Source organism: Onychostruthus taczanowskii, unplaced genomic scaffold (assembly GCF_017590055.1).
Source record: "Onychostruthus taczanowskii isolate IOZ18803 unplaced genomic scaffold, ASM1759005v1 scaffold2, whole genome shotgun sequence".
Taxonomy (NCBI): domain Eukaryota; kingdom Metazoa; phylum Chordata; class Aves; order Passeriformes; family Passeridae; genus Onychostruthus; species Onychostruthus taczanowskii.
Window position 1 is genome coordinate 3,480,811 of NW_024499239.1, and position 26,335 is coordinate 3,507,145.

General features: G+C 41.8%; 1 protein-coding gene across 2 annotated transcripts in view; it reads left to right on the forward strand.

The window, feature by feature from the left end:
- Positions 1–18,513, forward strand: part of KDR (kinase insert domain receptor) — a 30,494-nt gene extending 11,981 nt beyond the window's left edge. For both annotated transcript variants that reach the window (XM_041402656.1, XM_041402657.1), the window contains 17 exons: positions 304–450; positions 596–727; positions 2,418–2,524; positions 2,949–3,084; positions 3,348–3,452; positions 4,080–4,193; positions 5,422–5,510; positions 7,226–7,382; positions 8,841–8,941; positions 10,303–10,425; positions 10,568–10,679; positions 11,067–11,166; positions 11,283–11,388; positions 12,441–12,592; positions 15,819–15,915; positions 16,042–16,130; positions 16,984–18,513. In XM_041402656.1, coding sequence (XP_041258590.1) covers positions 304–450; positions 596–727; positions 2,418–2,524; positions 2,949–3,084; positions 3,348–3,452; positions 4,080–4,193; positions 5,422–5,510; positions 7,226–7,382; positions 8,841–8,941; positions 10,303–10,425; positions 10,568–10,679; positions 11,067–11,166; positions 11,283–11,388; positions 12,441–12,592; positions 15,819–15,915; positions 16,042–16,130; positions 16,984–17,188 — 2,072 coding nt within the window. In that variant the 3' untranslated portion in view covers positions 17,189–18,513. The remainder of the gene's footprint in view (positions 1–303; positions 451–595; positions 728–2,417; positions 2,525–2,948; positions 3,085–3,347; positions 3,453–4,079; positions 4,194–5,421; positions 5,511–7,225; positions 7,383–8,840; positions 8,942–10,302; positions 10,426–10,567; positions 10,680–11,066; positions 11,167–11,282; positions 11,389–12,440; positions 12,593–15,818; positions 15,916–16,041; positions 16,131–16,983) is intronic.
- Positions 18,514–26,335: the final 7,822 nt, after the last annotated feature.

The window sequence follows — 26,335 nt, forward strand, 5'->3', positions numbered from 1 at the left end:
GGACTCTGGATACAGAAATGTGAGGGAAGCAATTTCTCAACTACTCCCTCTTCCCTCAGCAGCCTGAGCGGTTACAAATTAAATGAGCTAAAGCAGGTTATAGCAATACTGTTGAAATTTTCTTGGTTATTACAATTTTTTCATGTCATGTGGAAGTTGAGCTATGATCTTAACATGAACACTGTGGCTCTTGGTGTAATAAAAGGATTTGAGACTTTGTTACTGGGACATGAACTGCTACTACTGAAAAACATGGATTTTTTTTTAATAAACAGTAATTTTACTGTATTTTCAAACCAACAGAGCCCATGGCACCCACACTTGTTGGAAATCTGGAAAATCAAACAACAAATATTGGTGAAACTATAGAAGTGTCATGTGCAGTGAATGGCATTCCTCCTCCAAGCATCATGTGGTTTAAAAATAATGAGACACTTGTGGAAGATTCAGGTGAGGATTGCTCATTTACTATTATCATTAAAAGGCTTTCTTTTGTGTGACTGACTGCTGCTTTTCACCATGAAAAGTTTCATTTTAAATTCTTAACAAAAAGTGGCATAAAAATAGCAAAACTAAGAATCATATTTTTTCCCAGGTATTGTTTTGAAAGATGGAAACAAAACACTAACCATCCGTCGAGTGAGGAAAGAAGATGGAGGGCTGTACACCTGCCTTGCGTGCAATGTCCTCGGATGCAGCAAAGCAGTGGCTTTTTTTTCAGTGGAAGGTTGGTGTTAGCTTCTTTCCAGATTGTGCATAAAATGTTTAGAATAACTAGAAGGAAATCTACTGGCTATCCTGATGGGAGATCTGAACATATACTGTTAAATTTGTGAAAAGTCCTGACCATTTCTATCAAGCTGAAATTGGGTGCTGTCATACCTGTTGAGGTTGGTGCTTTTCTCTTCACTATGCTGCTAAGAGCTTTTCAACAAAAACTGGATCTACCTTACTTGTGGTTGCAAAGAAAACTCTGCCAATCTATATATTACATGCAAACCCATATAACAGAGCTGCATAAACGTGCAGATATCCTGGGGCATCTCTGTTGTCTAGGTAACATAATTGTCATACTGTGTTTTTTAGCATAGTATGTTGTACCTTTTAAAATTATGTAATTGCTTTCACAGCATCTAAGGAAAACATAGTGAAGACTTTTTGCAGTCTATTGTGATTGCTGTCCCATTTCAGTGAAACAGGTAGTGATTTTGAGTTAGGGGACTCCAGCCTTGCTCCATCGCACTCTGAAAGCAGCATTTGTGAGACCCATCTCTCACTTGTTCCAGTCCTAATGTGGCACACCAAAATACAAATTGCAATGACAAAAAATAAATGGTACCAAGAAGTTAGCCTGGAGTGTGGGTAGCTGGGACCACGATGGACTTTCCACTAAGAGTTGCAACAAGAAGCCTCAAATGAAAAGCTCCTTGCTCTTGATATTAGTTCATTCATTCGTTCATTAGTACATTTGCATACTTTAGTCACTGAGCCCTTCACACACCTCTGTCTTTAAAGGTCAGGGTGGTTGTCTGATCCATACCATTAAGGTAATTAAAGCAATATCATGTTATTCTTATAGGTCTCTTTAGGATATTTAGATGTTGGGCAAAATGTTTGCATGGGGGGGAAATTGCCTGCAGATGATATTGATGTGGATATCAGCTGATGTGGTAAATATAGCTGGGGCACATCTGTAGAAGTTTGAAATTTGTTTGAAGTTTGAAATACTGTTTCACTCACTGTAGAAAATGTATAGTGCAGCTCGTGGGGGTCATGCAATGGAGTGTGCTGCTGTGTAGGAAGATCTCAGTGGTGCAAGGGATGAAATACAGGAGCATGATGTGGCAGACAGGGGCTGAAGAGGAGACCTGCGTGGGTGCACTAAAAGGTGGTCAAATGCTATCTGCTGGCCACTCTTCTATGGGAAAAGGAACATTGTAAATAAGACCTTATTATCTTGTGTTCTTGTAGAACCACATTTTTCATGCCCCAGCTAAATGATGTCAAGAGACAAGAGAGAGATTGTTCTCTAGGTCATTCTCACAGCTCTTTATTTTCTATATGATGAGGGTGTTTTTTCATTTTCTGAAGAAAGAGTAATTACTTTTTGGTATTCCAAAGCAATTTTTTTTTCCCAAAATGTGGATTTTACTTTTTTATATTTGCCAAAGGTCCAGACACTGTCTTTGGAACAAAGTTGATGCTGGGAAATGTGATGGTGTGTAAAACAGCATGAAACTGTAATATTCCAACATTAACCCCCAAGCTTTTTGTTTTGTTTTGCTTTCGTTTCCTTGCTCCATGTTGCACTTTTAAAACGAACCTTCAGAACAAGGACCTCCATTCTTTACTTTAATGAATGAACAAAACAAATATGCTTCCAACTATCACTCAAATATTCATTTATTTCTTCCCAGGCGCTGAAGAGAAAACAAATCTGGAGCTCATTATCCTCGTTGGCACTGCAGTGATTGCCATGTTCTTCTGGTTGCTTCTTGTAATCATCCTCCGGACCGTTAAGCGGGTAATGAAAAAATCCTCATACCATCCTATCAGCACTGGTCTTGCATGACAAATGAGAGCTGACTTGAGGCCTTTTGTGTTGCTTCTTTCCATTGTTCTTAAATCAACAGACACATTTTTTTCTCTCCATGCCATAACATTCTTGCCTGGAACCGGGGGTGCAGAAATTTGTTTTTAATTGAACAGGCCCTTGCAAGAGAAAAAATGTTTCATCTGGTTCTGTTTATTAAAAAAAAAAAAAAAAAAAAAAAAAAAAAAAAAAGTGCAAGTAATTAACAATGATCACACTCATGATGACATGGTGTAGCGAAATGGTAGCCTGGCATTTCTGGGAACTAATGAAATACTCTAGAGTGAGAAAATGGCATTTTGCCTGCACATTGCCAGCAACAAACTGTGCAACTGCAACTAATACCATTTTCCAGGCCAATGGAGGGGACATGAAGACTGGCTACTTGTCAATCATCATGGATCCTGATGAAGTCCCTATAGATGAGCACTGTGAGCGGCTCCCATATGATGCCAGCAAGTGGGAGTTTCCCAGAGACCGGCTAAAGCTAGGTGAGTTTTCATTGCATGAGCCATTCAGTGATACTGCAGCCAGCACTGTGCTGGGGGATGTTTCTGGTCCTGGCTTGCCACAGGACTGCTCTGCTGCAGGATCCCTGGGTGGGCTCTGTGTTCCCACTGGATATGATGCATCCTATCCACATTTTAAGTCCTCTTGTTAATTTCTGCTTCATGAACTGATTTTGGAGTGGCTTTTTTATTCTACAGCTTTTTTCTGCTGTGTCAAATGAATATGTTTGTGTTCTCACTTCAAGGTAAACCTCTTGGACGTGGAGCTTTTGGCCAGGTCATAGAAGCAGATGCATTTGGGATTGACAAAACTGCTACCTGCAAAACAGTGGCAGTGAAAATGCTGAAAGGTAAAAATAATGACTAGAACTTCAACTTGAATATACAATACAGGGATATTTGTCAACACTATAACCATTGTACCCATCATTGTAAAAGTTAAGCTTAATGGCTGTTATCATGAAGAAATGATTAGCAAAAGTACATGCCTTTCCCTCATTGATAAGTGGAACAATGCAGCTGTGCTTTCCTAGCCACTGCTTTATAATTCTACTTAGGTTCAGAATGTAAGTTGCTCCTGCAATCAATTTGCACGTGTCCCTTACGCATCCTTGTTGGAAGCTTTCTGCAAGTCTCAAGACAATGGCTTAGGCACACTCCAAACTGAGTTGCAATTTGGAATAGCTTTCTCCTCACTTTAAATCATATTATACTGCCTCACACTTGCCACAGGAAAAATGAAATGTGTGGTTCCCAGACACATTGTTCTTAAAGAAGACGTAGTGGGGCAGCAAAATGGGGCTGCCAGCAGCTGGGGGCTGTATTCCACCCCGTGCTGTACTGGCATAGCTGACACAGCCTACCAGCCAACAAGGCTCCTCACTTGATGGGCTGGTTAAGAACCAGAAAAGAATGGGGAGGAGGGCAAAACCTTTCTGTCTGTGATGCTCCTGACCTGTGTTGCTTTACCTCTGCAGAAGGGGCAACCCATAGTGAGCACAGAGCACTTATGTCAGAGCTGAAGATACTCATTCATATTGGCCATCATCTCAATGTTGTCAATTTACTTGGAGCCTGCACAAAGCCAGGAGGTGAGTAAATTCTTAGTGGGTGAGGAGGTGCTGATGAAAACCCTATTACATCCATTTCTGCTGCATAGACAATTGAAATTCAGAATTAAGGATTGGAAAGAGTAGTTCTTTCTATCACACGCAAAACAAAAAAAAAAATCTGATCAGAGTGAGCAGGTCCAGAGGTGGAATAAAGGTGAAGTAAGGGTGAAATAAGGGCTATGCAGCTCCATCCCTTAGTTGTTCTATCACTTTGCTTTCCTGTACCTGAGAGCCACGTTCACAGTGGGCAGCCCATGTGTAACAGTGCAAGTCTAAAGCCAGATTTAACAAGCTACTCTTACTCTTGTCACCAGCTACAGGGTGACTGCGAGCTGGGATTTCCCCTCTCTCTCTTTGGATGGGCTGTTGGTGCCTACGTGTGTGTGTGTGTAGGAGGGGAGATTGCAATTTGGAGTCCAGCTCTGGCTGGATGAATCTATTTCACTTTATAATCAGAGACAGATGTTTTGTTTAGCAAATCCAGTACTACAAACTAATTTGGAAGAAATTCAATGTAAAGTAACTCAGTAATAATGTTTCAGGGAAGCTGACTTGTTGGTTTACCGTGGGATGAAAATTTAATTTGTAAAGTTCCATGACAGAAGTCAGTAGTTGAAGGAAACCTAATCCATAAATATTCATTTCCTTGTTTATTTCATAATAAAATAGAGATGGCCAGTGTGTGGAACCCAGGATGAAAATTTATCACCATAGCAAATGCCTATATGAAGTAAATTTGAACAGAAATACCATATTTAGATTGTACATTAAGGCATCCAGGTCTGAAACAAAGTTTCCTGTTTTAAATTTTTAGTACTCTAATCGCCTGTAGAAAAAGGCATGGATAATCATATGTGTGCTTTATTGTAGAGGTTAATTGCACTGAAGCTCTTTCAAATATTTACATTGCATCCTTACAATGTCAATTAATTTGGCTGTTATTGGCACTTCAAATATAAGCACACCATTATACTTTCTGACATATGAAATTAAGCCCATGATTTTCAAAATTATGTGCTTTGTTTTCTTCCTTTAAACAGCAGAAAATTTAATAATTTTGGTGCTTTGATTAGATTTTTTTTTAATTACTTATATTTTTTAAAACCTTTGGCTATTGGAATGCTCTTTGAACCATTTCTAGCCAGAATTTATGCTGTGAGATAAGGTGGGATATAAATGGTCTAATGAATTGCTTTGTGTTGTACAGGGCCACTAATGGTGATTGTGGAATATTGCAAGTTTGGAAATCTGTCAGCTTACCTACGGAGCAAGAGGAGTGAATTTATCCCGTACAAGGTAAGGAGTCAAGGTTAACAGTGAAATGTTTGGTTTGGTGGGTTTTTTCCACACACAATGTTTCTTTTTCTAGTGCAGACTGAAGCAGCAATCCTTGGGGACCCTGAATGTCTTAGTACTTCTCATGGGAATGAGAGATGGCAAAGACATCAGAGGTCATTTAGTCTTTCCCCTGGCCCCTGCAATGTAGCTGTTTTGTTATTGTTAGCTTAAAATGTGCAAAGGAACTGGGCTTCCACTATTTCCTTTGGCAGACTACTCTACACTTGGCTGTATCTTTCAGGAAGTTTTTTCTGATTATCAGCCTGAATTTTTTCCTTTCTTAGTTAAGCTCCAGACCACCTTAAATAACTGCAGTCCTTGCTTAGTGTATATATCCATCAGATATCCATAGGTATCTGCTGTCACATGATTATCTGTTCTACTGCCCCCTTGGCTCATTGCTGAACGAGGCTACACATTTCTTCTGCTGTTAATAGTTTTGTATAATTGATGTAGCTCATGAGTTTGCATTCAGCTTTTCAACTCCTGAGTCCTTTGCAAAAAGGAGCTCCATTACAGCATCCCTTCTGCACCCTGATTTGAAAGAAGTGGGAAGATGGGGACTGGCATTTTCAAACTCTTGGCACCTCTGAGAGAAGTCTTATTTATGGAGAGCATCCATCTGGAGGATCCATGCTCTCCGAGGGTCACATTGCTGTATGGAGAACTTGGCTGTGTGTACCCAGCACTCACTTTTCCACAGCCAAGAGGGAGGCGCCTGGGCTGTACTCTGCTGTGTTGGTAGGCTTGAGCCTGACTGCAGCTGCTGTGTTTAGATCAGTGCCTCTTCCCCGCTGCTTGTTGGCTCTCCAGGGGGTTATTTTTCTTTATCCTTGGAGACATTGTTTACTATTTTGTATTGGCAAAGGCAACTCGCTGCATCTTCTTGTGAGGTAAAAAGATAAACAAGTATCTGAGAGGCCTTGAAGTAAGAGACAGGGTTTCATGAGAGTGCTGACCCTTGCTTACATAAGCAGTGGGAATGTGATTTGGCCGTATTAAAAATCAGTCCTGCCAAGGAAAACATTACCAAACCAAAGCAGGAGAAAATGGAAATGTTTTGGAGGATACCTGTGGGGCTGGATTCCTCCCTAGAGACTTGCAGTGGCTTAGGGGAAGAAGGAAATAAGTCAGATTTTGATGGCAGTTAGGGTTTTGGCCAAGGTGGAGGTTTAGCAGAAGGGCCTTTGCAGCAGCAGCAGGTGAAGCCACAGCAGTACAGAGAGGCTGGAGTGTACGAGAGGGTTTGGCAGCATCCATCCACAGGGGTTTCACAAGTGGGGGGCACCAGGGGCTGAGGACACCAGGGGTGAGGACACCAGCTCCTCAGTGTGCATTCGGTCACCTGCATGTGGAGATGCTGCTGGGGTTTGGCTGGGAGGTTTTGAAAGCAGGAGAAAGTTGTGCTGTGGACTGGCAGACGGTGCTCCAAGCTGGTGAGCCTGCATGGCCATGGGTTGGGTTTTGCTGGTACTGTCAGTGCACCAGCCCAGTGCCCCAGCCAGAGCTGGCTTGGAGCAGAGCAGCTGATCATGCCTTCACTGGATTGCTCTCCCTGCCCTCCCTGTCTGTGACCTTGGCACAGTCCACAGGCAGCATCACTGCCTTTCCAGCAGAAGCTTCTGGCATGCTTTCAGCTTCTGATTTTTCTCACCCTCCTCCCATATTTCTAGACCAAATGTGCCAGATTTAGGCAGGGGAAGGAGAACTACGTTGGTGATGTCTCTTCTGACCTGAAGCAACGGCTGGACAGCATCACGAGCAGCCAGAGCTCAGCAAGCTCTGGCTTTGTGGAGGAGCGGTCCCTGAGTGATGTGGAAGAGGAGGAAGGTAGGCCACATCTTCTTCTGGTGTTGGAGCATGTGTCATTGGTGGGGCTGATGAGGGACGCTGGGGACTGTGTGATTTCCAAAGCTCCCTCAAAACTGTGTGTGTGGTGTTCTCTGGATGACCCAAGTTCCCGAGAATGGATTATCTAGATCAGCATCCCAAACCCCTCAGCCCAGTCCCAGATAATGTCCTGTATGAAAAAGGTCTGCTTTTAGTGTGAAGCTTTGGAGATATGTCTATTTAATACCCCAGTATTTTCAGGGAAAATTGCAGAGTAAAAACTCTGAAGGCAGTGCAGACAGGGATGCACCAGCATGCCAACTGAATTTCCTTAATGTCTACCCAGAAGTTAAATACTGTGAAGTGCTATTTGATTCGCTGATATTAGTAGAGAGCTTGCTTTGCCTTCCCTCTGCCCAGGTGGTCTGTCAGGAAGAGGAAGCCTGAATTATCCACTCATTCAAAGCCTCCCCAGGATGCACATATCCTCTGCAGTGGTTTCACTGATGCATTTGCCATGTTCTCCTTTGGCAGATGCAGCACAAAATGCTCAGTGCTGCCATTTCACAGGCTGTTAATTTCACCTAGGGGTGAGATCAGACTAGTTGGGAGGAAAGCCATAGCTCTACTTCCTGTACCTCTACTGCTGCTAAAAATCATTTAGTGCCAAGAATACATCAGTTATGTGAACAGGGAGAATGATTTTATAGTTTCAGTCCAATCTAATAGGTAATGTCAGGCATGCACTTCATGCATTTCCGCACCATCTTGGTCCCTTTCCAGTACTCCCTGTAGTAAACATTGACCCTCTGAGCTGGAACATTACAATACGTATGTAGACCTGAAGGAGCCCTTATGGTGAAAGTTTTAGCCTCCAGTGTTGTAGTTCTTGGTAGATGATTGCTTAAAATCAAAAGCTGAACAAAGTCACAGAGTTGTTTATCTCAGCAGGAACTAAATGCCTGGTATCTTTGGATATTTGAGTACATTATTCCTCCAGGTCACCAGATGATGAGGTTAGGGTTCTTCAACATTAAATTAGCAGGGCTTCTTGCCAAATCTCCCTATGGCATATTCTTTCCTCATAAAGACTAGGTGGGGCCTCCCTCTCCTTGGTTTCTAAATTCATCTGCTGAACCCAGAGAAAGCTTTACTGTCCTAGGAATTTGTGAGGTGAATTTTAGTTGTTTTTCTTTCAGGATTGTTTCACAAATCTTTCCTCTGGAAATAAGCAAGGAGGCCTAGGGTGTAACCCATCGTCTCAAAGTTTATTTTGCACAAGACTAGTTTGATGTAAAATGGGTTGTTAATGGTAATTATATAGCTAAAAAAAAAAGGGCTTGATTTGCTCTTCCAGTCCAGTGTGGCATAAGGTTTGGATGGACTTTTACCTAACAAGCAGTTATTGGTGAAATCAGTGACAAAGGGCATGTTTGACTGTCATCTGATTCTTTGCAGCTGGTCCTGAAGACCTCTGCAAGAACCCTTTGACCATGGAGGACCTCATCTGTTATAGCTTCCAGGTGGCAAGAGGAATGGAGTTCTTGGCTTCACGCAAAGTAAGGAACTTCTCAGGAAGAGTGGCATGTTATTTATTTGACTGCAGGAAGTAATGCTGTAGGTCTACAGGAGGAAACAGCATGTTCATCTTTAGACTGGCAGTCATCCACAACATTTTCTTTTTGCTCTAAGACATACCCAAATCATTAATACTACAGAGTGAAACAGCCCTTGCATTTATTGACACAAATGTTAGTGATCTGTATGAGGTTTGTGGGCCACCAGTTCATAGAGAAATGGTTAAGTGGTTAGAGGAGGGGAACTGACTTATAAGGACAACTAAAGGAATTAGGGAGAAACCCCTGGTAACAGGAGCTAAACAAGAGTAAAGGATTTTGCTCTGAGGAGTTTGCTTGTACATGGTGCGCTGGGATTGGAAGGACAGTGTGAGGAGAGACAATACTCAGCTATGAAACTTCATGGATGACTCCTTGGAGAATCTCTTGCCAAGGACATCCTGGCAGTCAACAGCACCTCACCTACATTTTCTCCTTCTAGAAGTATTTTTCTGTGGTTTGAGCCTAAATATGTAGAGCACGTGTTTCAAAGGATGACAATTCCAGTAAGAGTGAGGAATTGTCTGCAGCTGTATAGAAAAAAAAAAACCACCTAGAAATGGGAAAAGAAAATAGAAGCAGGAAATACAACACTGCTATAGTGCAGGCTAGGTGTTCAAGAGCAGACTTCAGAGTCTTTTTCTAAAAACATACTTTTGTCTCCCTCTCATATACATCACAATTGATGTGCAAATGTAAAAATACCTGCTTCCAGAATCTGCAGTTTCAATCCATAGTAGAAACAAATCTCAAGCCACTTTCAGAGCCTGTTTTATTTTTTTTTTTTTTTAGTTCAGGCTATTGAGGTTTGAGTTTTGAAGTGTTTGGTTTGTTAACTAAGCTGCTGTTCTGCATAGGTAGAGATGTGGACTTCTTTCTCTGTAGTAAAGATTAGTTTGTGTTGGAATCAAGTCAGAATTTTAGTGTCGTGTTTTTCAGAGAAATGGTGGAGTACACAGACTTGAGTGAACCTAAGTAAATCTAAAGGTAATCAGATCTGAACCTGTTTTGTGTTAGCTTCTTAGGATAATTAATTAGCTGACTTCAAAGGCCCTCTCTGCACAGTGGATAAACAGACGTATGTTTGGACTTGGGAACACAAGTCTCCCTGAGCCAAATCAGTTGTGACCATCAAAAAAGCACTTAAAATCAGCAACTGTTGATGCTGAGGCTTCTTTTTCTTAAAAGGTTTTAAGAATTATCTGGCCTTTGAGGGTAGGAGAGCACATATGTGAAAGAAATCAGCCCTGTGGACAGAGCTGTGACGACAGGCAGCACATGAAGTTGTTTACTTCTCTTTGCAGTGCATCCACAGGGACCTGGCTGCTCGTAATATCCTCTTGTCAGACAATAACGTGGTAAAAATCTGTGATTTTGGCTTGGCTCGAGACATCTACAAAGACCCAGATTACGTCAGGAAAGGAGATGTAAGTTTCAGATTATCTGTTTGATAGAGAATTAATATGAAATCAGGACTTCTTTTTTACTTTTTTCCCTTAAAGAGATTTTTGGAAACTCCAAGTGTTTTGCTAAACTGTGTTACCATTTTGTTTATGAAAATGCTTTTAGGCCAGACTACCCCTAAAATGGATGGCACCGGAAACCATTTTTGATAGAGTATATACCATTCAGAGTGATGTGTGGTCCTTTGGAGTTCTGCTGTGGGAGATATTTTCATTAGGTGAGTCACTTTAATTTTACTGAGCCATCTCTAAACGAAAGAGTCTGAAAAAAGCAGTTGAAATGTTCTTAGAACCTCTGTACCATTTTCTTTTTACTTCTTGAAAAATTCCTGTATATTTTCTCCATCAAAATAAAATACTCAAATTTTCTTTAAAATGCAAATGTAGGAACATAAGCTTGAAATGCTTCTTCATACAATTTCAGTATGTGATGATGTGCCTCATTTACTCAGTCAGGTGCTGTTTCCATCATAAATAAAAATTATATACATATACAATACACCAAATTGTCTTATTAACACAAACCATAGCAAGTTATTTGCTTGAAAATGAATCCCAAAATTTAAGAGTCTAATGCATTAAAATTACTGTTGCTTTAATTTTAGGAGCATCACCGTACCCTGGAGTGAAAATTGATGAAGAATTTTGCAGAAGACTGAAAGAAGGAACGAGAATGAGAGCACCAGACTATACAACACCAGAAATGTGAGAAACTCTGCTTCCAGCTGCCCACATTTACCCCACACTACTAGCAGGTGCAGGAGCAAGAAATAGGTGCTGTTTTCTTCATGCTGGTATTTTAATTGGTTTTGTCATTCCAGGTATCAAACAATGTTGGATTGCTGGCATGGAGATCCTAAGCAGAGACCAACTTTTTCAGAGCTGGTGGAGCACTTGGGGAATTTACTGCAAGCCAACGTTCGTCAGGTACGCGACCTGCATTCTCTGGTTGCTAAAACCACTGGCTGAATCTGTCCTGTCCTGCCAGCCATCACAGCATTCCATAGTTGGGTACTGTCTGCTGGAGCTGTCAGGGAGCCTGGGCTTCTTCTGTTGCCCCCATTACTGACCAGCAGTTGGGTCTTTGACTAGTAGAGAGTGACTTGTGGTGCAAAGATCCCAGAAGCTGTGTTGTGGTAACCAAAAGCTCTGCCCTGCCAGCAGAGCTTCCCGTGACACTACTGCTGTCTTTGCTGGCGAGTTGTTGGCACAGGCTCAGTTCCCTGCTCTGCTGCTGCTGCAGACACATTCCAGCAGGTAGCTCCTGTTGATCTTACTGTGCCAAAGATGGTTATCCTTGTCTATGTGAGGGTGTGGGCTGCAATGCTTTTAATGGCTATCCTGGAAAACAAGGACACCAGAACTTCATTGCCTGTGAGCAGCTCCATGCAAGTGAATGTAGTAAGGCATGACCTGTGTGCAGGCATTGCAGTAAGAGAGCCCACTGGGGACATGGGCCTCCCTTCCAAGCTCTCCATCTTGTGGCTTCCTCTTCAGTTACTACGGAAGTGGACAAGGCCAGGGCCATAGATGTGAGCCCACAGAATGAAGAAGGATGGATTTGGCTGTGTGCTCCATATTAGACAGACTCTCTCCTTTCTAACCTCTCAGTCATAATGGGAATTACACTACCCTTCCAAATTGTCAGGTTCATTTTCTTTGTGGCATTGGGATTCAAATATTAATGAGATCTGCTTTTATTTTTTCAAAGACATCAATGAAAAGTCCGGTTTATACATTATGTTACAGTATATAACATAAAAATCTGTTATTTAAATAAAACTACTTTTAAGTGGTTCTTATCAATCTTCCTTCTTTTAATGTAGTTGCTCCTGCAAAGGTGGTATACTGTTCATAGTTTAATAAAACACCCACGCCGTTGGGCTGATGCATTCTCCATGTACGTGCATGTATCTGTTTATGTCTGTGTGTCTCTGTAGCCTATTTAATTTTTGTGTTTTTTTCACTGCATTCTACAGGATGGTAAAGACTACGTTGTCCTTCCTTTGTCAGTATCATTGAATATGGAAGAGGATTCGGGTCTCTCTCTCCCAACTTCACCTGCTTCCTGTAGGGAGGAAGAGGAAGTCTGTGATCCTAAATTCCATTATGACAACACAGCAGGAATTAGGTATTTTATATGGTGGACATCCTACTGGGGCCTCTGGGAAGGTTTTGTTCATGCTGGGGGGAGGGAAAATGAAAGGAAGAGGCTTCAGCTGCCTGGTCCATATTTAACCTTCTCCATAGGGATAAGAAGGAATTTGTAAAGCTTTTGTAGGCAAAAGCTAGTTTCTTACCTTCCCAATTAGTGATTTTCTTATTTACTTTTATTATTGCTACCCTTTCAAGAACTTGGTATTCTTGTTCAAAAACAAACAAAAAAGCAAAACCTGTGAAAATATCTGTGTGTTTTTTAAGAACCAGAACATATAGAGGGTTTTACTGGTCCAATTCAGTTGTGTTTGCAGTGTTCTTGTGTTGCAGGTGCCAAGAACATTAATGATGATAGATCTATCATTAATAATCTCTCTGGCATTTCTCCTCCTTAAGTGAAACATTGGAAAACAGCTCATTAATTGATAGCCAAGAGGAACATGACATAAATAGTGTTGTACTGTTTTTTCTCCACTGCTTCCTCTGGTGGGCTCGTAGGGCATCCACAATGGTGGATGCTGTTGGGTATCATGGCAGAGGTGACTTTCCAATATGGAGTTTGCACTAATGCACTTCAGGGGCTTATGTTGGACCCTTTGAGGACCTCTGGTATGGGATGTAAGAGAGAGAGGCATTTTCTCATCCAATGCAGCCACTGAGATGCTGGGAGCCCTGGCTCATTCAATGCAATCTCAGAAGAAAGTGGGTGCAAAGAGCAATGCGACCACCAGGGTGGAGACGGACTCTGTTCACAGGTTTCATGTGGTTTCCATGAAGCAGAGCCCTCTGCCTCACTGCTTGTATCACAACCACCCCAGACGGAGTTCCCAATGATTTGAGGTAGAGCAGGGTAACATTTTTATGTGGTCCTAGAAAAGACTACGTAGGCACAATGCATTTCACACCTCAGTTCAACTTATGGTCCTGCAGCTGAGCTCTCAAGCCCATGTTTTAGTAGTGGAGCAGTTCAAACTGTACATGCTTAAAAGACAAAAAAGCATGATTTAGCACTGAAAACATCATACTTATTTTCCACTTTTAATACTTCCTATATGGCTTTTCTTGTCCCCATTTCCTGTTATGAACAGAAGTAAAAGCACTCTGTCAACCTTTTAAGGAGACTTTGAATCTCTTTTCTCTCATCTCATATTGTGACAGGATTGTGAAAGCACTTGTGGTAAGCATACTAGGAGAGGCAAAGTGAGGAAGTTAAGTCATGCTTAGGGGATTTATTCTTATCTTCTGGTAGCTGAAAATGATTTTGTAGGCATGGATCTTGCTATACAGGTAGTGGAAAAGATTGATCTGTTCAGAGATGTCTTTTTCAGTCTTCACAAAAGTACTAACTGTGAAAAAATATAATCTCTAAATCAAAGCTAGAGGATGATAGCAAGCACAGGGAAAACATGAAGAATATTAAAGAATATTTAGATTGTTGATATAAATTAAAATCAGCAGGACCCCCTAACATCTGCCATATTTGGCATAGGAAAGAGATATGCGATTTCTGAACCTTGAAAGATTGTCACTGAAAACAGTTAGGTGAGGTATAGAAGAGTTAGTGTGAAGTGTAAAGATAATGCCTACTCTTGGAAAGAACAGAAAAAGTGTAATTCTGCAATCAGTTTAATTTGAATTCTAGGAACAATCCTGGAATAAATGTTCAGATAAATAATGGTAAATGCCTACAGGAAAACAAATTAACTACAAATGGCTAGCATGGAATTGTCAATAACAAATCAAGCCACAAAAACCTAAGTTTCATTTTTGGAGAGAATAATTGACCTGGATGATAGCAGAGAAGATGCATTTTGATGCATCTACAACAACCCTTGTAGGCTGGCTCTTGTCTGGGCTGAGCAGAGGTGGGTCTCCCATACCTGGGATGTCATTCAGGTCAAGAGGTTGGACTTCTCAGCCCTCACCACCCTGGAAAACTGGCCATGCAGTTCTGTGCCTATGTGTGCGTTTAATGCAGGCACACAGGGAGCTTCCAAACACAGAAGGCAAGTTGTGGAATGAATTTTAGATGTACAAGATCAGGGTGTCCAGGACCGTGCATGGACTAGATTGTCCATTTGATGGTTTAGTCCTGGAAGTGTTGGATGGGAAATAGATTAGATACCACTGCAAAGGAGCAGGAGACATGGCCAGCGCAGAGAGCTTGAAAGAACTGGTTTTGTTAAGTTTAGGAAGAGCAAATGGAGAGGGAATATAATAACTCTTTTCTGTATATGAAAATTTGCTCCAAAGAAGGTGCTAAATAATTGTTCAGTGTCCCCAGGATTAGGATAAATTTTATTTGAAAATAAATATTTAATATTTGAAAAACATTCTGAAATGTGATTGAGTACCTGAGCAGGCTACTCAATGAACTTTTAAAATCCGCACCAATTTAAATAATTGTCTATTAGAAATAAGAAGGATTCAGTATAACTAGCCTCAAAGCTGAGGAAAGGGGGGAATGATGCTCTTCATTGTCTCCAGCTTTGCACTTCAAGTAGATGCAGATTACTAACTCCATGGCTTTTCCTTTATTAGCTGTTAAGAAGATAAATTTGCCCCGTTTAACTGGGACACCATCGATTTCATTCTGTTTTCACTGAGGCAGAAAGCTGAGGGTGTCGTTTTGTTTGCTGTATTAGTATCTCCATGAAAGTTAATTTTATTTTTTTGTCCAATATTTTTTATGGATGTCATCCTGAACCAGAGGGCTTCTTTTGGAGAAGAGCCTTCAAGAGAGATTTAGCACTCCCTGTCCTGATCCCCACGGCTTAAGGGCAGCAGTGTGCTGAGTCTGCTGTTGTTGTCCTAGGTCCAGCCAGGGGTCTCAGAAGTGCAGTCCAAAGAAATAGACACATGTCTGTGCTCCAGGCTTCTCTGTTTATTATAGTTCTAAGCAAAGCTTGCAGGAAGTTAAGCCCTCCAGTGTAAATGAGGAAAGGAGCTGTTTTCTCAACGCCGTTTCTTAGAATTTGCTCAGAGATCAATATTGTCAGGAGCAAAAGGTCAGAAATATGCCACTTTCTAGTCTGTTCATCCCTTTCAATAAATAGATATTTTGAAGTTTGCATAATATGTTTTGATAAAAGGATTAACTTCTCTGAAGGGAGATAAAAGGACTCTGATATCATTGTGCTGTTTGCAGCCAAGTTGTGGATAGCGGACACAAATTTTTTTTTGTTTTGTTTTCTTTGCAGTCAGTACCGACAAGGTAGCAAGAGAAAAAGCCGTCCTGCGAGCGTGAAAACATTTGAAGATGTCCCATTGGTAACCACTGTAAAAGTTGTTCAGGAGGTGAGTTTGTCTATTTATACATACTTTCCTTCTGTTGGTACTTTTTTTTTGCTTGTTTATTTGTTTTGGTTTTTTTGTTTTTGTTTTAATCTTTTTCCATTTAATGCATTTCCAACACCTTTGCAGGAAAACCAGACAGATAGTGGGATGGTTCTTGCATCTGAAGAGCTGAAGGCATTGGAAGAGAGTGAAAAACAAGTGAAAATACCCTTTAGGTAAGGCTTGGACTGCACATAGAATTGAATATAACCTTTTATTGCAGGATGTCAGAGTATGTTTCTAAAATTTTTGGAAGAAAAAATCTTTTCTGAAAGTATTTTCAAAAACAGAAAGCAAAATTGTGCCCAATATGCCTGGTCATCTGCATTTGGTATTAGGAGAGGGGAGGTAATGCAGCTTTCGGAAGCCTCAGTCAGCACCCAGAAAGGACTTGTATTTATCAGCTGCAGTAGCATCAACCTGCCCTCAAAGGTACTGAGCTGGTGCACACAGCTGGGCACATGAGACCTGTCTGAACTGATGAACAGCTCTTGGTTTTTTGCTTGCTTTTTCTTTTTTTTTTTTTTTTTCCTGATAGCTGGCACTCAAGTTTTCAGGATGTACTTGGGTATATTTTCAGAGCATTGTACAGGGGTTTCATTGTGCAGTTCACAGGAAGCACAGTGGCACTCATGGAGCTGAAACCTCATGTATGCTCTTTGAGAGCTTCTCAGGAATTATTTTTTTCCAGGACAACTCCAGTGCAGATGAAGGTATACGGCAGTTGCAATTGCACTGCAGCTGAAGTAAAGCTAAAAGCTTTTTCTGCATTTCATCTGTGGTCGCAATCTAACTCCTTGTGTCGTCATAAAAAATAAAGATCTTTTTCATGTGTTAGTGAAGTTAGGGAGTATGAAAAGGTCTTTCCTTATAATCAAATGCATGTTTAAAAAGGCTTGAAGCCAGGTTTCAGAACAGCCTTTTGCTTTGGCTGTTGCTGTGATGGAAAGCAGCTGCCATCCAGAGTTGTCCACCTGCCCTGCAGAAGACACAGCTCTCTCAGCCCTGTTTCTGATTTTTTTTTTGCAGCACGCTGGTGCCCAGCAAGAGTAACGAGTCTGTCATGTCCGAAGCCTCCAACCAGACAAGTGGGTACCAGTCAGGATACCACTCGGATGACATGGACACCACCATCTACTCCAGCGAGGAAACGGAACTCTTGTGTGCCCAGGAGGCTTCGCCGCCGCTCTGCCGCGCTCATGGGCTCCCCTACGAGAGCCCCGCGCCGCTCTAGGTTGAAGCTGGCAGCTCCATCCCCCCTGGGATGTGCCTTCATTGCCTGGGCTGGTGGTATTCAGGTTTGATGTATTGAGAGATGTCATCCATGGGACTAAGAAAAGACACTTATTTTTCCTGAGGATGATGCAGAAGCATCTGGCAGCAGAACTGCGCTGTGCCAGGCTGGGGCTCTTTCCTCAAAAAACACTGCACCTCTGGGGGTGCAGAGCCCTGGCCGTGGTGTGTGGGCTGTGCCAGCCCCATGGCAGAGGCTGAGCCTGGTGATGTTGAGCGTCCGCCCGATGCAGGCGGCATCACGGCATTCGACTTAACTGTTCCTACTTGTACGAAATAATGGCACATCCCTGCTTTTGTGGGGCTTTTTTTTGTTTGTTTTTCCCCTTGTGGCTGGACTCCAGGAAGGAAACAGCACGGCACTGGCTTCTTGTTTCTCAGAGTTATTCCTTGCTTGTACCTTCACAAACAAAAAAAGGAACCTCCAGCTCAAGGCTCTGGCACTCTGACGGCCTGAGACTAAACATAGGCTGGGCTAAATATAGGTGGGGGTGATGGTCTCTGTCCTTGGCAGAGGAAAAAGGCTGCTGTACAAGTCCTCATGAGTTGCATTTTCTCAGTGAAGTTGGTTAGTAGGGAGAAGGCAGAGCACTGAGCCAAGTGATGGGACTCAGATAGCAGAGCCGTGCCTGACCTCTGAGGATGGCTCTGCTCCCCTTTCACCCCAGCACCCTCACTCATGCCACATGCCTCCCTGCCTCTGAGCTGCCTGAAACTGCTGCAGAAAATACTCCCCTCCCCCCAGATCACCACTTTGGCAGCAACAGGTAGAGAAGGCAATGTCATTTACCCTAGGACCACAGGAAGCACTGTGGTTCTGGTGGGGCGTCCTGAGGGCACCCCACCTTCTCATCTCATTCCCCCTCCTTCAGATTGAGGTCTGACTCTTTCACTTCGAGAACTCAAAGTCTGTTTGCAGTGGCAGAGATCTCAGTTTATGTAGCCTTGGGAATCCGTGGCTGGTTTCATGGCAGCTCCGATCTTCTCAGAGTGATGAAATTGTGCCTAATTGTTGGACAACTTCTTACCTGTGCTCTTGTAGTCCCAGAACTCTATTGATAGACACAATGAGGGCTACAAGATTTTAAAATGTAAAGCTATTTCTACTGAGTTCTTTTTGTATTTTTATAAGTATTTTTTTTGTTTGTACTTGCTATAATGTCAAATGCTGGGAACCATGAATATAAGGCATATACAGTATTTATAGCCTCTTTATGTAGAAATAAATGTAATATATTAAAATATAAATATATATTATATAACAGATATTTTACTATTCACATTTTGTATCTGTGTTCTGTAGCATTGCAAAGGTTACAAAATTTTTTAATAGCTAAAACTTTTCACTTTATTAAAAGGGACTGGAAATTTAGAGCTGGGGGTACAAGTAGATTTGTTTTCTTTTGTTATATCCTATCTGTTGACAGGGCAGATTCTAAAGTACTGCTTGTTTCAAGTCTACAGACGTGTAGTAGGCACGTGTAGTAAAGAAACTTCAGTGATTTTTAGCAGTTGGCAATAAATACCTTTAGAGAAATGGTCAGATGAAGAGACTACTTGTACAAGCTGAATCTCCTCTGAAAGAGTTTATTATGTTCCTTTGGGGATGGTTGATCTAATTGTATTGTGGCTTTTGCCTGGGGAGTGGCATTTTCCCTTAAAGCCTTATCCATCTTTTCCCACTTTTGTTTCTCCTAGCTCACTTCTCACAGACTAAATGTTGTCCCTGCTCTTGTGCAGTGAAGTCTTCCTTTATTTTAAATCTGTTCTTAAAGCTCCTAGTTTTTCAGTCTGTTGTACAATTTTTGACTTTCTCTTCTGCACTGTGTAGGCCTTCATTCTGAGGGCAAGGCTGTCCACTGCTAGGGACATAACAGCTTATGCTAAAAAACAGTGCAGGGGAAGTTGCACTGTCTGCACAAACTGCAGATGAATTCAGCCTCTCTTTATTGCAGTTTGAAATGAGACAGTCTACAGCACAGTGAGAACATTTGTCTAGGAAGTGAGAGATCTTGCTGCTAAATTCTTCTCAGGCTGAACATGGGACTAATGCTTTCTACGCATTATGTGCTTTACCCCAATACAAGGCTATGAGATGTTAAGCTGTAAATGTTTCTCCCCCTAAATGTAAAGCATTTTATAGCCAGGAAATCAGGAGCAGAGAGGTCAGACAGAAAAAAAAAAAGGAAGAGGCTTCCTAGATCATGCGTAAGGGCTTCTAGGAAGGATTTCACATATATAGTTGACATTTGCCTTGCTTCCCAGGCAAGAATCTAGCCAGCAGAGTATGCTCAACAGACAATGCTACATCCTTTAACATCCCCTCTCTGCAATATTTTTCAATGTCTTTAATGAAAGTGCTCTTCTGTGTATTATTACACAATGGACATGAAATACTGACACTGGCAGGACCTTGATGAGCCATGTGTTGGAGAGTGCTGACACTGAGGTGGAGATGAAGATGTACCATTGGTATCCATTTGCCCTAGACCTGCATTTCTCAAGGTCTGGGATGTTCAATTTAGACATCTCATTTGGTAGTTTTTTCCCTCTCCAGCTTGGTGTAACACATGATACGTGCCACATACACACAGTCAGATATCTGTGTGTTCACAGTACCTTTGAAACAGCCTCCCACCATGCAGACTTATGAAGTTTCAAGACATGGCCATGTAGTTCACACTTAAAATCCTTGTCAGCCAATTAAACTCGCTTCTGAGTCCAAATAGTTTTAAATATGCCTGGAAAATGTGGCAACTAGCACACACCTGGTTTAGGAAAGGAAATTAGTTTCTAAAAAAAAAAAAAAATTAAACCCAAACGATATAATCACTGTCAGAAGCAAGCAAAGGTTCTATAAATGTGTTCATATCTTTGGCATCCAGTAACACAATTCTTTTCTTGAACCATGGCCATTACATCCTTTAAAACACCTGGACTTTTTGTTGTATTCTGAATACAGCACATTCAGCTAAACCTTAGTCATGCCACATCTGTCTTTGAGATGCTTTAAATTCCAAAAGGGATATTTTCAATGAAACAACAGACATATAATGCAGAGATTTGCAAATGCCTTGCAAACCAGTCCCAGCTTTATCTCTATCCTGCAGCCATGCAGCAAAGTGTCAACATTTGGATCAGCATCCTTATCCATGAAATTCAGCCTGGATCTGAGCCCAGTGAGCTAGAATAAATGGAAAGGACACTTATAAAATTATGTATCCAAACATATCACTGTGAGCAGCTGGGTTGGAGTGAGGAGAAACAGTGATGGGATTGACTTCTCTTGTTCAGGGGAACTGCCAGAGTGAGCAATAATTGCTGATGGGTTAGGATGTGGGGAATCAAGCACAGCCATGCCAGAAATAGGCAGTTTAAGGCTTGGAGATGGCTCATGTCAGCCCTTATCAGTGTAAACACAGCCCACGTGAAGAATGCCAGGGTGTTCAAGTATAGTAGGTAGGTCCTTTTTCCTGCAAGTGATACTGTAAAATGTATCTCATCATTTGCATGGAAATGTATTGGCAAATCCAGTCCTTGCCTAAGCTTTTCTTATTAATGTGTCTCCAATTGCAAACAAGTGAATTTCACATGAGAAAAAAGTGTTAGGATGATACTCCATGTCTTCTGATGTGGTCATCCCAAAAGACCATGCCTGGATAGTTTTGGGGCAGAGTGCTTGTTAATTCTAAAGGTAGTGTATGTCTAAAACCACTACCATCAGAGCTGCTGACATTGGGGACAAAAATTTCCTCTTCATGGCATATCTTTTTATGGTTCCAAGACTGGAAAACATAACTGGGTAGCAAGGATAACCTCCAGATATAAAGCTGGAATTTGCTATTTTTATGCAAAACATTCCCAAAGCATGAATCATCTGAGGTTTCCCCTCATCACTGATACTTGAGTACACACCCTGTGTTACCTCACAGTGTGGGACCTCACAGAGCAACAGCAAGGGCAAGGAAAACAAAGTTAACGTTTGTTCTTTCTAATTGACAAATTTATTAGGGACAGAAGTTAACCAACAAAGACCTTTTCTTTGGACTTCAGCCCTGTATTTTTATTCTGCCTGGCTGAGTGTTGCATTCTGTGTTGTAATATATGTCCTCAGCTCCTCAACCCCTGACATTCGGGATGATTTAGTCCCAGAAGGTCATTGGGAAACAGAGCAGGAGCTTGTAACATATGGTGCTGATAAACATCTCAGCATCAGAGATAAGGAGCTGCTCAGTGTAATCTTAGGAAGCTCAGGTTTTGTTGCCATAAAACTGTACAATGTAAAGCCTAATCCCTACACAAGTTTAATTAGCTGTTAAACATATCAGATTCATGATGAAGGGTGTTCTGGTTACCTAGACATTGTTCACTGGCTGCCACAGTTTGTTCAAATGTGAGGTATCTCTGCCCTGCAGCTTGTTGGGATGACATGTTATGGTGAATGATGACTGCTCTGTAAGTTTTGGGTTGGAGTGGGGGAGAAATGAGTTCAATTTCCAGACCCGGCTGTAATGTCAGACACAGCCTCTGGTGCCATGTAAAATGGCAGTGCCATGTGGTTTCCTAAGTCTTGGTCAAAAAAAAAAGGACTTTCTCAAAAGGTGGAACGTATGAAATAAAGTTCAGTTATCTTTTCCAAGGAAAGCTGAATCTGTTCATCATCCTGCAAAGCTGTTTCCCTGCGCTCCATGCTGCTCTCTCTTTCAGTATAGTCATGCTAAGGTGTGATTAGCAATGGTTTCATAAAGAGAGTTTAGTTTTATTTCTCTTGGTCTGTTTTCACGCTACAGTCAGAAGCATGATTGCCACTCATTGTAGATAGGTAATTTTCATCCTGCCCAGCTAAGCAGCAGTGAGGGTTTGGCAGCCTGGACTTCTGCTTGGCCCAGCATTGCCCATTATTGTGATGGTGCCATGATAGTGGGGCACGGCAAAGTCTGTGCTCCTGGCACCAATCTAACTAGCAGGATGTCAGCCACAGGGTAACCTCTGTATGTGCTCAAGGCACCCCTTCAGCTGCAGCATCTCCCCATTTGGGAATAACCAGAGGAATGCAAGTCATGTTGGGTTGCTGGAGTTTCTTGCATTTCCTGAAGTATTCCACTCCCCTGTTGTGTCAGGTACTGCAGCAGCAAAGGTTATCTGTCATGTTTCATCTCTCTCGGACTCGTTTGAGGCTGAAGATGGCAGGGTGTTTTCCAGCACTCATTCCCAGTGTACTGGACCCTGGTTAACTCTGCAGCTGATGGGGACCAGCAGGCAGCAGTGGCCTTGCTTCTGGGACTGACACTCTGCCTGGGCTTGGCAGTGCTGCATTGCATGGAGCAGGGAAAAGGAGCCAATGACTGAAAGAAAGTTTTAATAATTGTCCTTTTCAAATATGCAAATATGCATAGGTTCTGCAGAGTTGTGCTTTAGCATCAGGAACTGAGGAAGAACAAAGGGGTTTTGCTTGTTAGAGACCTTCAGGTTGCACTGTTGGATTGGAAGACCAGCACTGCTTTCTGCTAGTTATGTAGAGGCTGCTTTATAGTGCATATTTCATGCAGAAATATGCCCCTTTATTCCTAGGAAGGATAATTCCTGAAGTTTTCCAGGTTTTCACTTGTTGACTTGCTCTATTTATTTCTCTGTTCACCATATTCAGGCTATGGTTTAAGAGCTGATCATCTGGGCAAGGCACCTGAACCAGCAATGTACCCTTATGTTTAATGTCTGCTGATGGATTGTCCACTTTTTGAACTTGTGTGTAACCCTTAACATCTGCAACAGCCCGCAGCAAGAGGTGTTTGCATGCAGATTTTCACTTGATGGCCTAGCTATTTTCCAGCACATTGATCAAGTTTTCCCTACTCACTTTCATTAAGTTATTCATGATTTTATGGACAGCTATCCCCCAATCTTCCCCTTTGAAGTCAGAGTATTCCCGTAAAATCTGTTTGCGTCTCCCCAAACCTGTAAACAGGGCCCCTTGGTGAGAAGGTGACATCTGTCTGGCATGATTCCCAAGCAGGTCTCCACGAGATACCCGGCTTCCACGGGGAGGAAGGCGGCTGTGGGAGAGTCAGCAGCGGGCTGTGTTTTTCAGGCGGTTCGCGTGACGGATGCAGCGCAGCACTGGCGAGCATCAGTCAATGTCAAGACCCGACTTTGCCGGCATCTCCTTGGCGCTGCTATTTTTGGCTGGTGAAAGGTTTCCAGGGGCTGGGCCGGACTTGTCTCCCGTGTGCAGCGTCACCCTGTTCCCAGGCTGTTTGTGCTGGCTCCTGGCTGGCTGCGGGGAGGGATAAGAGGCAGAAGGCAGGGGCTGGATAACTGAAATGCAGCACAAACAGCAGCACCACTTACCACCATGAACCAGCCAAGGAGAGGAAAAGCCAGGCCTATCTTATCAGTTACTTACTGGGTTAAGACTCAGGGGTATAAAAGCTCTCTTTAAACTCTGAGTAATACCCATAAACGGAGCTCTTAGGAGATAACTTCACCAACAGAACTTTTTTGGTGCACTTATGTGTAATTTTGTATTACAATCACAAAGACATCTTTATATTGTCTGATAAACTTCTTAAACTGGCAACAACTATTTAGCATTTCAGCATAGTTAAGTACCAAAGCAGCAGGGAGTGTGTAGCTAAAGCAATACAATTATTAATGTATGTTTGCTAATGCTATCAGAATAATGGCTTTAGTCATTTCAAGCCTGCTCCCAGGCTAATGTTGCTAATTTTTCAGGAGGATTATTGAGTTTTATTAGCAATTTGCTTCTCAGTATAATTATATAGCTATTAGAGAAATTAATATTGTATCATGTAGAGTCCCTTAATAGCTATAGTTTGTAGAGTCTGTTATGGGGCCAACTTTGAAATCAAATAAGGAGGAATCTTTATAATTCTGCTGAATCTGAGATTTGCATGATGAGATAGATGTCTTAGACATTGAAGAAAAAGTTGCAAAATCTGTCCACAGTCTTAAATCTTTGCATTCAATTAACAGTTTTACAAGTAGACTCTATAAAAACATTGCTGTATGTTTAAAATTTTCCCGCCTTCTGACTCCTAAATATCATTAAAATTCCTGACCACTACATAGCTTTCAAGCAAATCAATATATTCATTTAAATATGTATACTCAAATCACCATGCTGTAAACATATCTGTCAATTACTCCAAAAATTCACTAGTCTAGAAAAAAACTTTGCCACTGAAGTGTCTGTGATAGATTTCTCATCTGAGTTGATGAAGTGCTTTTATTTTTCATTATATGATGCTTTTTCTTATTTACGAGCATATTCCTATGTTTGGGCATATTAGAGCTTAAATATCATAGTAAAAAAATGCAAGGTACATCTCAGACGTTCTTGCTGCACGAGCTGTACTTGCAGTGTATATACTTTCAGTATAGCTCAACCCAGCATTTCTCTGACACTTACTCTGACATTAAGTGTCAGAGTTGGGCAGTTTCTTCACCAGAAGAAATTCCCTGACTTTGCTGACTCTTGGGCTTAACCCTTACCTCATGTTCTGTGGGGTTTTGTGCCATTTTGAGCTGACTGAAAAACAAATTGGGGTGGGGTTATTTGGTTGGTTGATTGGTTTTCTCAACTTGTTTTTAACTCAGCTCCCAGGACATGGTTTACTGAGCATCACAGCTGTAACAAAGATGTGGCAGCTGCAGGAGGGAAAGCTGTGGATGCTGGTAGTAGTGGAGAGGCACAGCTTCAGTCCTTCCTCCAGCTAACACTGCTTATGAAACTAAAACACTGCAACCTTTTTCGGATGCAGCACAGTGTGTCTGTGTGGCTGTGAGCTGCAAATGGGGGAGAGTCACTCACTGCTTCCATCTGGGGCATTTTCTGTGATGGTAAGAAAGGCATTTTCCTCTGTCCACTCTGTTCTTGTTTTTTCTTCAGTAGCTGAAGGAACTTCAAGTAAACCTGAAGATATTTCTTCAGATGTGTAGTCTCCATCAAACGATCTGCATTCGTTTTACTTGTGTTACAGAGAATAAGACAATACAGAGAATAGATAATACTTTTCTCACGCCTCACATAGGTTGTGTCTTACAGAGTTGTAGGGAAAAACTGGTTTTCTGTCTCTTCCAGCATAAGAACTAGTGAACATCAGCTGCAAATACATTAATGTATCTCTCATCTGTGCTCAGTAAACTTTTGAAATTCTTTTCCACAGGTTGTAAAAATTTACATCAGTTGAGCAAACTGTTGAGAAAATTAATGGAAGAAGAAAGCATTCAGAGGTACTAAATATATAAAACACATCATAGGTTCAGGAAATCTCTGAGCTGCAAATCATGGGAAACAGAGACAGGGTGTTTGGGAGAAGGTTTCTATGTGCTTATCCTGCTGATTTACTGTTACTTCGGATTCCACTGTCGACTGCTAAAGCTGCTAGAAGGGTGCGTTGGTGTACTGCAATATGACCCCCTGAAGCTTTTATAAGTGAACTTGTAAGCTCTTATTGTTAACTAAAACAGTGTCTTGACACTAATTCTCTGCAAGAGTTACAGTTTTTGAGGTGCATGTAAAAGATGATAAATGTGTGTTTTCCAGCACACACTTAAAGTGCTCTGCAAAGAGCACCGTGTACATTGGTAAAACAAATTCACCTCAAATTGCTCTAAGTGGTTCCAAGCCCTTGGAAAATGAGTGTGTCTCCAAAGAGAGGGTGAAGGGCAGTGGACCAGACACTGTTACAGACACCTCGCATGGGTGGCTGCAGCCTGCAGTTTGATTTCAGTGATGCTTCATCACCACCAAGTACCAGCTGCACTGCTTGTATCTCTCTCAGCAGCTTGTTGAAGAGTCATGTAACCTCTGGGTGAGAGACTTTAGGCCCTGATTTTCAGCCTTTTTGCTGCAAATAAACACTGCATTCCTGACATTTCAAGTACACAGGCAGAATATCCTCAGCTCCATCAGGCTGCTGACATGTTGTGCAGAGGAAATCTATTACAGCCTCAGGAACTGATGGGTTTCCTACTCATTCTGAACAGATTGACTGGTGCTAAATATATATATCCTGTACTTCCACACAATCTTGGTGAAGAAGTCAACCTGTTTGCCATTTTTTTT